The following is a 14,217-nucleotide window of genomic DNA, read 5'->3' on the forward strand; positions in this document are numbered from 1 at the left end:
CATGTGACTCTCTCCAGGCACACTATACATCATTGATCACATTCCTCTGTGGCTCCATAATCTTCTTGATCAGAAAATTTGGAGCACAACTGAGTTACATGGTGTTACAGTACAAGTTCTCCTATGTCCCGAGTCTTCACTGACCTTGAAAGGCTAGGGCCAAAATGTTGGCTGATCTTGCAGTCCTTCCTTTTCTCCAATTTTGATTTGCTAACTTAGGTTGTTAACCCTCCAGAAGAGAAGCTTATTATTAACCCGCAATATATGCAGTTCAGATTACCTTATCTGTCTAAATATCAAACATCTTTGGCATATCATGGAACAGGTATTTTCCATCAAATATTGATATATTGAACTTGAAGTCCTTACAGAATATGAAGGAAAAATAATTTATAAAAGTCGAAATAAGCATTAACATATTTTACAAAGAAATTTAGAAATCTAACCATATGTAGAATTGTAACAGGACAGACCTGTGACTTTTTTTTTCTTATTCTTGTGGGGTTTTTTTCCAATTTATTACCCTTAAAAAAAAAAGGCTTTGAGACACATTATGGCAATAAATGTTATGTCATGACAAGAAGTACATATTTAGAAGACCAGGATGGCAAGGACTCCAAGCACGACACCTCTATTACACATCACCATCCTCAGTGCAGCCGCCTGGCTCACAGACACCAACATATACAGTTAGTCAGGGTGAGAATCTCACCAGCCAAGCGCTAGTCTCAAAAACCTGCTGATGTCCCCCAGGATCGTTGCCCCACCCATCTCATGTGTACAAATGTATGGCTTTGCCCCTGTCATGTTTCCCAGCTTTTCTCCTTGCCCACTCCTCATTGTCCAATCCTCAAGTTCTCGCTTTCCTTTTATTTGTGTTGTAACTTTCTATATGTAATTCCTCTTTTGAGTTCTTATACTAGGGAGACAACACTTTATTTACAGATGTGGGTCTTGTTTGTTTCACTTATAAGAATATCTTCAAGTGGCAGATATTTCTTGATTTTAATAACTCGTGATTATAGAAAATATAGAACATAGGTAAAATCATCCTATGATCCCAAGAGTTTAATCACTATAGGTATTTGTGTAAGGTGCCTTCTGTTTCTTCTATGAAAATGTACAGTGCTTTAAAAAAAATAGAGATAATTTAGCTTCTTTTCCATTAATAATATAAACACATTATTTATTTATTTATTTATTTGTTTATTTTACTTTTTGGTCCTGGGGATTAAACTCAGGACCTTGAGCTTGCCAGGCAGGCACTTATGCCACTGAGCTATCTCCCCAGTCCCTCACTTAATAATATAGACTCAGCTTTCTGGGAGACTATTAAAAAGTTCTTTTAAACACCTACTTTGAAGACAACAATATGTAATGTACTAACCAATGTTACTATCCTATAATCTTGTTTTAAAATTAAAAATAAGTAAATAGGGGGCATGGCCCTAGCTCAGGCCTTTAAGTGGCTGCTTCCACAAAGCTCTCAGCCTCAGGTTGCTGGAGTTCGAACCTCACAACTCTCCCGCTGGCCAAAAGTGCCCTGAAGCCATTCGAGGAACAAAAAAAAAAAAAAAAAAAAGTAAATAAATAAAAATAAGTTCTTAAGATATTTTTCTATCTTTGATGGAGGCTTCTGATGATAGTCTTGAACTCTTGAACTTAAGTCATGCTCCTGTCTCAGTCATCCAGGTAACTGGGATTTACACTGACATTTTAATATTTTTCATAAATTTCATCTAGTTTTCCCTAATTAAACTTCCAGTGAAAACATGACATATAAACCTTCAGTTTACTACAGTAGACTAAAAAGCACATCCATTGCTACCAAACCTGGCTACTTTTCAGAAGCAGGCAGGGATCTCAGTCAACTACAGAAAACTAAGCTCCCTCCCCTACCTGACCAAGATGAAACAGGGACCTGAGCCTTCAGGAACCTGTTTGGCCTACACTCCATCCTCTAGGCAACAGGCACACACCACTCAACAGAAATACAATCACACACCTGCCCTAGAGTGACACTAAACCTATTCTTGATGTACTGACTTTTTTTGGGGGGAGGGGGCACTCAGGGTGCCTTCAGGGCAGGTCTGGTTTGGCTTGAGGATGAGGTGATCAGACCACAGCATCCTGAGCCTGACTGCTTTGTATCAGCAGGCACTTAAACACCTGAGCTAATGGGCAGGCCCCCTCTACTGACATTTTAAATAATATAAGCTCATGATTAATCAGTATTTATTGTGAGTTATATGAATGGATTTTACCCAAAATTTAGCAATAGTTAAAAGAAGTTATAAGGCCACTACTTTCTATTGCCTTTTCACTAAAATCCCTGGGAAACTGGATTAACACATGAACTGGTAACTCTAGAACCTGGGAAATGAAAGCAAGCCTATGTCATATATTTTCTATGTTATACTAAGAAACTACACTGTATATTATCATATATGAAGGCATGTAACATACAATTAGGAAAGAAATATAACTGGAACCATAAATGCCTTCTACTGTTCATTTTTTTATTTTATTATTATTATTATTATTATTATTATTATTATTATTATTATTGGCAGAACCAGGGATTGAACGCAGGCCCTTGTGCTTACCAGGCAAGTGCTTATTCTACTGAGCCATCTCCCTGACCCAAATCTGTATGTTTGACAGGAGAATTTTTTTTTTTTTTTTCTGGTACCAGGGATTGAACTCAGGACCCTGCGCTTGCCAGGCAAGCGCTTATTCTACTGCGCTATCTCCCCAGCCCCTTGTCTTCCGCAGTTTAAAAAACAAATATATACAATCTTGTCAGGAAAAGGTGAGAACTTGGGGTTTACTATGTAAATTTCAAATCTAACAGCTTTGCTGAGTCATCATTCCTGATAGGCTCAGTTAAGTGGAACACTTGCATAGTTAAAATTTCAATCGTTATGCAAGTTGTTACCAAGTATGTATCTCTGGCTAATCCTAAACTTCTCTTTTCAATTTTTTTTTCCTTTTTCCCTTTTTTTTTCTCTCTCTCTTTTCATAGAAAATGTTGAGTTATGACTGCTATTTGTGACATCTCCACAAAGATAATTACATAGTCTACCATTTTTAAATTTTTATTTTAAAAAGTAGTATGTCCATGCTAAAAAGTTTAGAAGGGGGTACAGATGAATAGGAGGAATAACTTCCAAAGTTCTACAGAACAGTAAGATTATTGTTAGCATCAATTAAAATTACAAGGGCTGGACAGACAGCTCAGCAGATTAAAGTGTCTGCTTAGGCAGACACAGGGACTGGGGTTCAGCATGCCGGCCCCACCTTGGCCCCATTGAGACTGGGCATGGTGGCGCACGCCTGTAATCCCAGCACTTGGGAGGCTAAAAACAGAAGGATCACTACAGTATGATCTGTATAGTGAGACCCTGTAGACCCTGCATTAGATATATATATATATATAAAAAATTACATATTTCAAAATAGTTTTGAGAGGATTTTGTGTTCCCAAAATGATAAATGTTTAACACACATGCCAATTACTCTGATCTGATAACTACATACTGTATATGTATTACAATGTCACACTGCATCCCATGAATATGTACAATTACTGTGTGTCAGTTAAAAATAAAATTGTATTTAAGGGCCTGCCAAATAGCTCAGTGGATTAAAGTGCCTGCAAGCAGGCACAGAGGCAGGGGATTCGATCCCCAGCTCTGCCAGGCTGGCCCTACCCCCGGCACACTGAGATGGCAATTGAGACTGGGTGTGGTGGCACATGCCTGTAATCCAAGCTCTTGGGAGGCTGTAAACAGGTGGATCACTAGAGTCCAATCTAGTAGTGAGACCCTGGACACCCTTACCCTAAAATACAAAAAATAAATAAATAAAAATGAATTTAAAAAACAGGCAAGTACACCAATGAAAAAGATAATTTTGTTATTAATTCAAAAAAAGAAAGTCTGAAATGCTGTATCTCCAGACATTAAAGACCAAGATGGTAAGTTCCACGCTCAAAGACCCATCTATATATTTCTACCCAAATAGTCCAAATGTATTCAAAACTGAGCTCTTGCTTACACTCTCCTTTAACCGTACTGACCACTGACACTTGCTCTTCGTCCTTACTCTCCACAGTGGGGGAGACGCCAACACCTACCCAATGTGTCAGGCTAGAATTCAAAGTTCAGAATCCTCTATTTGGCATATAATATTCTCCCTGTCCTCAGGAAAGCCTCTTCATATTCTTTGGCAGCCTGTTGCTCTTCATGGAAGTGCTATCACATTTGAGTTTACCTCTCCGTGCCTCCTTACTCCCACCAGAAAATAAAAATGACAATAAAGTGGAGAATTCATCATGGCTAGGTGCTTAGCATGGTGCCTGGTGCACAGTAAACATCCAATAAATGTTTACTATTATTATAGCTGTAGTAGAACTCAGAACTCTTTAAGCAAGTAACAAATAATGATACAAATAAGTCACTGTAATTTTACAATTTACTTATATTGGTAAATTGTACAACTAATTTTTTTTTTTTTTTTTTTTTTTTGGCAGAACCGGGGATTGAACTCAGGCCCTTGCGCTTGCCAGGGAAGCATTTATTCTACTGAGCCATCTCCCCAGCCCCAAAGGATATCTTTGTAGGGGTGAGAAGCCAGTAAAGCTAACCTCTAGCACCCCTCAGTTTTTGTTTTTTGTTTTTTTTTTCAGTACCAGGGATTGAACTCAGGACCCTGCACTTGCCAGGCAAGTGCTTATTCTACTGAGCTATCTCCTCGGCCCTGTGCAACTAATTATTAAGAGAGACTATGAGGTCTATGTTGGCAAGGATCTCATACCTCTATCCACAATTTTTTCTTTCTTTCTTTCTTTCTTTCTTTCTTTCTTTCTTTCTTTCTTTCTTTCTTTCTTTCTTTCTTTTGTGCTAGGGATTGAACCCAGGGCGGCTCAGCATGCTAAGTATGCATCCTGCTATGGAACTGTACTCTCTGCTCAATTTCTAATGCAGCTAGACAGAGGATTGTTTTTTTTTTTTTTTTAATGTATTTATTAGAGGGCTTATAGGGTCTCACTATACAGACTGGACTCACAGTGATCCTCCTGTTTTCAGCCTCCCAAGTGCTTGGATTACAGGCGCATGCCACTACACCCAGTCTCAGTCAACAGCTCAGAGCACCCTGGGGGCAAGGCCGGGACAGCATACTTAGGATTGAACCTGGTCCTTGCATCTGCCTAAGCAGGCAGAGTAGGTATTTTTGCTGTTGCAGAATTAACAAATTTTATTTTATTTATTTATTTATTTATTTATTTTGCAGTACCAGGGATCAAACTTGGGACCTTGTGCAAGCCAGGCAGGTGCTTATGGTGCTGAGCTGTCTCTCCACCCTATGAATTTTAGATTTTACAGAAGCCTCAAATGCATCCTTCAGGAACAAAACTGTGATTTTTATGTCCTCACTTCTCAGATCATGTCCTCTGTCAAACTGCTACCACTCAGCTTCTCAGCTTCTTTTTCTAGTGACTTTGTGCTTTTGCCTCCTAACTAGTCATCCTGCCTGCTGTGTTCACAATGACTCCTTTTCCCTCCTCTTCACCAAAGATTTACCTAGCCACTCACTGTAGCATTCCACTCAACTGCCACAAGCCTGACTCCAATATATCTATCAGGTCTCAGTGTAAAGGGCACTTCCTCAGTGACAGCTTTAAGTTCTTTTAATCTTCCTTTATTGAAGGACCCCAACCCATGCCATCATACCCTATCATTGTACCCACAATTCATCACATCATTAACCACACTTGATAATTTGTCTATTCATGTGTTAATTTGTTTTGTTTCCTTCTTCACTCTAGACCCCATAAAACCAGGAATTAAGCAGTCATGTTGGCCATTTTTTCCTCAGTTTCTAAAAGACAGACTAACACTTAATAGACACTTTTTAAATGATTACTGAATTTGACTGAATTGAATGAATAAATAAATCTTTCAAGACTTGGCAGAGGGCTTTCCTGAGGTTTTGATTTTTTTAGGCAGAACCATTCTTTTTCTCCTCACTGTACTGTCCCCATACCTCCCTTAAAGCATTCAATTGTATCTCCTCATACTTGATCATGTATACCTCAAGAGCAAGGACTGTGTTTTATTCATCTTTGTGTTCCGGAACCTGGGACAGTGATTGACAACACATACTGGGTATCCACTGAACGTTTGCTGAGAGAATGAAAAATCAAGCAGAACTCTAGCTCTCCTTCTCCCAACTCTGCTACTTCTAATTTTTGCCTTACTATAAGAAAAACATCTATCTAGGTAAATCACCCCACAAGACAATAACAGGTTGGGTGCAGTGGCACATAACCCCAGCATTCTGGGAGACTGAGGCAGACTGCTTGTAAATCCAAGCCCAGCCTAAGCAACACAGCAAGATCTTGTCTCAAAATAAAGATTAAACAGGGTTAGAGTTGTAATTCAGCATGCCATCTAAAATTTTAAATTTACTTATAATTTTTATAAATTTAGTACAGGGTCTCGCTATGTGTAGTGATACTATTTTCTGCCTCCCCAGTGCTGGGATTACAGATGTGCACCACTACGCTCAGTCTTCATGGCTCAGCACATCTGAGGGCAAGGCCAGCACACCATGTGGTGCTGGGAATCAAACTGGGACTCTGAGCTTGCCAAGCAAGCGCTTATATTGCTGAGCTACCTTGCTGGCCCCAAGATTTACATTTTTATATAGGAGTGAAAGTTGCTTTATGACTCAAGGCTTATCCTGACAATCAGTTTTTCCTTTTTATATACAAAAATCCTTCCCAATTTCCAATTTACAACACAATTTGATGGAAGAGGTACTATTAAAAACCTAAGGATAGGGGCTGGAGAGATGGCTCAGTGGTCTAAAGCACCTACTTGGAACAAGCTTGGCAAAGCACAGGGACCGCGGTTCAATCCTCCAGCACCACATGCCGGCCGCGCCCCCTGGTGGGCTGAGCTGACCACACACACACACACACACACACACACACACACACACAATAAATGTTAAAAATAAAAAAAATAAAAACCTAAGGATATAATTTCTAATAATGTGATCACTAAAAAAGAATTCTACTCTAACACAATTATCTAACTGACCTAATTGGTTACAGTTGAGTTTTCTGGATTTGGGAGTGGTTGTTTTGTTTGCTTGTTTTTTGAGACAGGGTCTTGCTGTATAGTTTAGGCTGACCTGAACTCACCCTGTCTCAGCCTCCCAGGGTACTAGAATTATAGACTTGCACCACCACACCTGGCTTGCAGTAGAGTTTGATTTCAATTTAACACTCATCTGTTTATCGAGAGCTATTAGGTTATATAGTATAAGACAGCAATCATAACACTCAGGATGAGCCAGAAGCCACTGAAATGAAAGAAACCTAAAACTCAATACTTACTTGTTCTGTTGGGAACAGGGTATTGATATACTCAACGGCATTGAAATCTGCGCGATCTAGAGGATCCTGGCTTGGAAATACCTACATAAAAACAAGTGGTTATATAGCAAAACATCATACTGGACACCAAAATACATATGTAATTTTTGTCAAATAAAAGAAAATACTTTTTTAAAAATAGAGGATCAGCAATAACTGTGTCCTTTCTACCTTATGTATTTTTTGTTTCTTCCCTACTATATAAGTTACCTGAATAGAAAAATTCTTTATTCATTTTTTGTTTCACTCATAACAGATACCTCAATAAAATAGCTAGTAAATAAGCATTCAAAGTACAAGGTCCTGAGTTCAATTCCAAGTACCAAAAATAAACAAATACTCAATAAAATATCCAATATGTAAATCTTCAATTTTCTTTCTTTTCTTTTTTTTTTTTTTTTGTATTTTAGGGAAGGGTCTACATGGTGTTCAGGGTTTCACCACTAGATTGGACTTGTAGTGATCTGCCTGTTTACAGCCTCCCAAGAGCTGGGATTACAGGCATGTACCACCACGCCCAGCCTCAATTACTGTCTCAGCGCACCCCAGGGGCAGGCCCAGGGATTGAACCCCCAGCCCCTGTGCCTACTTGCAGGCGCTTTAATCTGCTGAGCTATTTGGCTGACCCAAATCTTTAATTTTCATCTGTAATTTTAACATATTGGCAAAATGGACAGAACATACAAATGTTAAACTGCAAATTCCCTATCAGTGAAGTCTCAAGAACAAGCAAAAGTCAGCAGGCTTTGTATACTATTAGATTAAACCATCTGGTGACAGGTTCTATTAAGAAAGCCTTGATAATAAATTGTGCTAAGTCTCCATGATGTCTTAGTAGAATTCACAACACATTGAAGCGATACATTTTTCTTGGCTGGAGAATTAAATGCAGAGGCTCACATGTACTTAACAAGCCACTGAACTATATGCCACCCTTCAGTGAATCATATTTTATGTAGCAGATAGTGTCAAGAAATGAAGAACTGGCATTGAGGTTTATAATCAAAAGCCACCTTCTTCTCAGGAGGGCAAGGCAGGAGGTTTGTTGTGAGTTCAAGACCAGCCTAGGCTATAAAGTGAGCTCAAGGCCAGCCTAAACTGCATAGCAAGACTATGTCTCAAAAAGACAAAAAAAAAAAAAAAAAAAAAGTCACCTTCTGAGAAATATAGCTAAATCCCTTTACAACTCACAGCTTTAGGGCCAGGGAGATAGTGGCATAAGCATCTGCTCAGCAAGCATAAGGTCCCAAGTTCGATTCTCAGTACCACAAAAAATAAAACTGAATAAAATCCACAACTTGAAGAACATGTAATAAGGTGGCTTATAAATGCAATCAAAGGGCCTGGGAGATGGCTCAGTGGAATAAGCGCTTCCCTGGCAAGTGCAAGAGCCTGAGTGCAATACCCGGTTCCGAAAAAAAAATGTAATCAAGCCAGATGTGGTGATGTACACTTCTAATACTAGTACTGAGGGAAGCTGAGGCAGGAGGATTACATGTTGAAGTCCCACAGGGCAAGTAAGGAAAAGATAATGTCTCCAAAAAGTGGGGGGAGGGAGTAGCTCAGTGGTAGCATGGCCCTGGGTTCAATCCCCAGTACTACCACACACACAAAAAGCAGTCAAGTCAGGTAGGCATGGGGATACAGGCCTACAATTCCAGCACCCGAGGAGGTCAAGACAGTATTGCAAATTCAACTCTAGCCTGGAGAACTTAGCAAGACTCTATCTCAAAAAAATAAAAGTATGGCTGAGGAGATAGCTCGGCAGTCTAAGAGCAAGGACCCAGGTTCGATCCCTGGTACTGCATGCTGTGCTGGGAGCACCGTGCCAGCCACTAAAGCCTGTCATGATGGTGCACACCTGTAATCTCAGTGCTGGGAGGCTGAGACAAGAGGAACACTATGAGTCTGAGCTACATAGTGAGTACCAAATAAATAAATAAATGATTTTTTTTTAATTAAAATTTTTAAAAAAGTAGAAAATGACTAGGGATACAGCTCAGTGTGAAGGTCCTCAGCCCTTGGTTCAATCTCAGAACCAATCAATGCAGTCAAAGAATTTCTTAGGCACTGAATTTTACCAGATCAAGGTAGTTATGATTCTGGAAAGCAACTTCTTTAAAGATGAAGCTTTTCAAAGTAATATAGCATCAAAGGATCAAAATGTCTCCTAAGAGAAGTTAAAGAAAATTGTTAGAAGAGTCTAAGACACCCTCAATGTAAAAAAGAGATGGAGGTCGTGAAGGTATTTTTTTTTTAATGTTTAGCATTTTCTATACTATACATCAGACATATATCATATACCAGTGATGGCAAACATTGTAGAGACAAGTGCCCAAACTGCAATCCAAAACCCACTTAGTGCCAATACTGCTATTAAACCTGAACAATAAGGTTTTAGTTTAGAAAACTCATACATTAATAGTTTGTCTTAAAAGAAAAGCAACATATGTGCCATTGGATCGCCACCACTGTCACACAGATATAACTTCAAATCACTTCATTATATGCCCTCTCCAGATGAAATGCTGGGAAATCAGCTTGCCATAAGAATCAGTGTTGGGGGCCGGGGAGATGGCTCGGTGGAATAAGTGCTTGCCTGGCAAGCACAAGGACCTGAGTTCAATCCCTGGTTCCACCAAAAAAAAAAAAAAAAAGAATCAGTGTCATCCTGAGTACAATCTAAGAGATGTGAATTATCCATTTCCTCAAGGTTTCCTCAGTTTCTCATTCCTCTTACTGTCCTTGGATGCTATCCTTGGTTTTAATGTTTTCACATACTAGCAAAGCTCTTAACTTAAGCCAGCTATTCCATCTGTGATAACCACAAAAAGTGACTCATTGAAATGCCGGATGAGAAAACTAACACTAGATTCATCAAAGCAATGCTTATACAATATACTTCACAGGCAATTTAAGGAATTTCAAAAATAACATAACTACAGTGTGTGACTTTCATTTTATGTAATGACTTCAGAGCTTAATAACCGGGTAAAATGTGATTCCATTATATCAACCCTTAATTCCTCAAAGATCACTACTTTTGACAAGTACTGTTTGTAGGACTGTGAGTGTAACTCATTGTAACTAGTATGTACAATGCCTCTGGCTTGATCCCCAGCATTGTAAAACAAAATATCCACATATGTATTACTAGTAGACTTTTACTCAATCTTAGACTAGTAAAGTATGACAAGCTTCTAAATTCATCTTAAGTCACATCTGATGTGTACTTACTAGATGAGATAAGCCTATCTACATCTCAAGAATATAGCAAAAATCCATGATCTTCTAAGTTCTTGTCAGTTAAACCCTAATTGACTGCATTCTGTTTCTCCCATTAGAACCCACTAGGTCCAAGTACAACTAAAATGTATGTCTTTTTCTGTCGAAGAGGCGGGTTGGGGAGCACTGTGGTCTGAATACAAGGTTTTTGCTCTAGGGCTTGGCATTCTCAAGATATAGCAAATGTGGTTTGTACAAGTAATCCAAGTGCTCCTAGAACAATGTCAACCAAAAAGCCTACAAATGGAACAATAAAAATAAACTAGGGGGAGGGGGAGTTAAAAAATAAAATAAATGTATATGGTTAGACTTCTAAATTTCTGTGTAAAAATGTGTTTATTTCTATTTTTAAAATTTTTTTTCTTCATATTCTGTAAGGACTTAAAAGTTCAACACATCAATACTTGATGGAAAATACCTGTTCCACATTATGCCAAAGATGTTTGATATTTAGACAGATAGTTAGGGTAAACCAAACTGCATATGTTGCATGGTACTAATAAGCTTCTCTTCTGGAGGGTTAACAACCTAAGTTTGCAGATCAAAACTTGGAGAAAAGGAAGGGCTGCAAGACCAGCCAACATTTGGCCCTAGCCTTTCAAAGTCAGTGAATATTGAGGACATAGGAGAACCTGTACTGTAACATCATGTAACTCAGTTGTGCCCCAAATTTTCTGCTCAAGGAGATTATGGAGCCACAAAGGAATGTGATTGATGATGTATAGTGTGCCTAAGGAGAGTCACATGGAGAGAAAACTTTCTCTCAGGCTTTCACAGAGAGCAAATTGGTCAAGCAATGGCTGTGACTCATCTACTGACAAAGGATCTACAAAGTGCGGTACAGGGTTACAGGATAAATCCTGAGGGGACTTGACTGATCTTATCAGATACAAAAGTTATATTTCTTGTTATATAGGTCTTGCTTTATCTTGGTCTTAACCATACAGCAGAAAAGTATAAAAACAAGGTATCTAAAGTAAAGCCATATTAATATGCTGAGCTGTAAAAGGCTCTAGTCAACAACTTCTGCGGATAACCCACTACTATTGTGGACTGCTGGACTATGTTGAATTGTTTTGCTGAATTCAAGCACCTATAATATTTAGATGCCAATAGAATACCCATCTCTGACAGGACTAAACAAAATAGGGGATACAAAGGAAGCACCATTTTGTATTTGTATATACAGAATAGTTAGGATAGATATATAGCTACTTTTGTTTAATTCAATGAGAAGAAAAATTCGTAGTAATAGTGTTTGGACAGGATATCCTGTCTGCTTCTTGTACTATGGATAACCACTAAGAAGATAACAATGTACAATGTATTAATTATTGAAACTGTCCTATTAATCAGCTTTGAAACTGTCTCATTGATGTTTGTTTCTCAATAAAATAAATAATTTAGTATGGTGGCAGAGCCATGGTATTACTGGTCAATATATATGACTTATTAGTAGAAACAATGTTTCACTCAGAAAAATTTGCCAGTCGTCACTAAATGAGTCTTGTTCTTGTATCATAACATCATGACAATTCCTCTAATGGAGATTTTCTGTCTTTATCCAGAGCAAAGACCTGTACAAAGACACAATCATGACTTCTAATATCATTACCCTTCAATTTTTATTAAACTTGAAAAGGAAATGTAGTTTCCTGAAGAGATCCTGCAGTTAGGAGAGGACTCCTGGGAATTTCTCCAATGTAACGCAAACAGCAGGCATTCACTACCTTTTAAGTATGGTAAAGAGGCATTTTTCACTACGTCCCTCTGCTCTGCCATTTGCTTCAGCAAGATCTCCCTCTACACTAACTCCGAGCACAAACGGGAGCAGCGGCATTGGCCCTTAAGAATGTAACCCACCCTCCTAGAATCTGACGTAGCCACTCAAGGGGCCCCTCCTTCTAGATTCGTCGTCTCAAGAGCACAGCTTTTTGCCCAAACCCACCAGGATGCCCAGCCTCCAAAGAAAATTTAGGCCTAGAAATAACCCTTTCTCTCCCCTGGCTCAGTAACCCATTGCCACCCCCTTCTTCCTCAAACCTTCGCTTTCCCTCTGCGCTTAGCCCCCTCCTTTTGGTCCCAACCCGGCTTCCTCCCCGGGCCTGCCCACGTCCCGCCGCCCGGAGCTGGCCGGTCCTCCACACCCGCCCTCCCTGAGGGGGCGGAATGCTCACCTGCTCGATAGCCAGCTGCACCTCGGGCGTGAGCTGCAGCACGGCCTCCAGCTCCTCCACGAACTCTAGTTCCTCCTCCTCCATCTTCCCGTCCCCCCGGCCCCTAGCTCCCTCCCGCCCCAATTTCCCGACACTTGGACCTCCAGCCGTCACCAGACTTGGAATAGCAATCCCGCCGCTGCCGCGCTCTGACCAGCCGGGCTCTGTCAGCCAGCCCAGCACTTCCGGGAAGCCGGGCACTTCCGGGATCCAGGGCATTCTGGGATAGTGGGTGCCCGAGCGCAGGAGGCTTTTCTCCAGGAATTTTCTACCAGCCCTTTAGCAGCGAGGTTCCTGCTTCCTCTCCCTCGGTCCTTAATGGTAAGACGGTTGTGCGCCTCCCACAGAGGTCCCTATGTCGAGGGAGAGCATGGCCTCCGGGCGGCAAGCCTCAGTGGATGGCAGCGCCAGCAGCTGCGCAAAGACAGACTCAACCCCAAGGGACTGCGCCGCGGGCAGTTCCCTGGGTCTCTGGGTCGGTGGCAGTAGGTGTTCCCCTGTCCTCAGGGGTGACATGACCCCTCCTGGTAAGTGGCGATGTTGCCACCGACATCAGGTGATGATGGGACAGCGTCCACTTGGTTCCCTGCGTGCCGGGTCCTAAGCAGTTATTTCTAAGTTGACCGAAGCTCCCTTTGGGGGAGGAGAAAAATAGACTAGACAAGTCTTACAACTGGGGAAATGTTTACTTTGTGAGACTGAACATGTGCTCGCTTCGGCAGCACATATACTAAAATTGGAACGATACAGAGAAGATTAGCATGGCTCCTGCTCAAGGATGAATGAATATAGGGGAACCTAAGCCCCGGGATAAACTTCGTGATCATGGACAGATCACATCGCGTGCCCTGCCTGCTTTGCCATTGGATAGCGGTGCATTAAATATTAAAAGTACTATGCAGATTTAAACTAGTAATACAGGAAATACTAGGTGTCTAACTCTTCTGTACCACAAAGGCAGAAAGAAGCCAGATCACCCTGTGGAACCACTTTACCTACAGTGAGGGAGTTGCCATCAAAGGAAGGGTTGCTTTACCAGTTGAACATTGTGAAACCCCAAAGTGCAAAAAAGTCTTTGGCCTGACTGAGCTCTTCATTTTTTAAGATTCTACCAAGATTATTTATAGTAAGGAAAAAATGGAAGCAACATAATTTATTTTTATGTGCTCGCTTCGGCAGCACATATACATAATTTATTTTTAATTTGACAAGTAATGATATAAACAATACAATTCTAACCAAAGGGATACTCAAAACGTAAGTCAGTTC

General features: G+C 40.3%; 1 protein-coding gene and 1 non-coding gene across 2 annotated transcripts in view; one reads left to right on the forward strand and one right to left on the reverse strand.

Moving 5' to 3' along the window:
• The window catches only part of Vps53 (VPS53, GARP complex subunit), a 182,166-nt gene extending 169,144 nt beyond the window's left edge, over nt 1-13,022 (reverse strand). The window contains exons 1-2 of the mRNA XM_004635357.3: nt 12,910-13,022; nt 7,409-7,489 (exon numbers count right to left, since the gene is read on the reverse strand). Of these exons, the coding sequence (XP_004635414.1) occupies nt 7,409-7,489; nt 12,910-12,993 (165 nt within the window). The 5' untranslated portion in view covers nt 12,994-13,022. The remainder of the gene's footprint in view (nt 1-7,408; nt 7,490-12,909) is intronic.
• A 632-nt stretch (nt 13,023-13,654) lies between these two features.
• LOC111817858 lies at nt 13,655-13,760 on the forward strand. Its single transcript, XR_002821961.1, has one exon. It is a non-coding gene; the product is annotated as a U6 spliceosomal RNA (small nuclear RNA).
• Nucleotides 13,761-14,217: the final 457 nt, after the last annotated feature.

Source organism: Octodon degus, unplaced genomic scaffold (genome assembly GCF_000260255.1).
Source record: "Octodon degus isolate 3935 unplaced genomic scaffold, OctDeg1.0 scaffold00072, whole genome shotgun sequence".
NCBI classification, from domain to species: Eukaryota; Metazoa; Chordata; class Mammalia; order Rodentia; family Octodontidae; genus Octodon; species Octodon degus.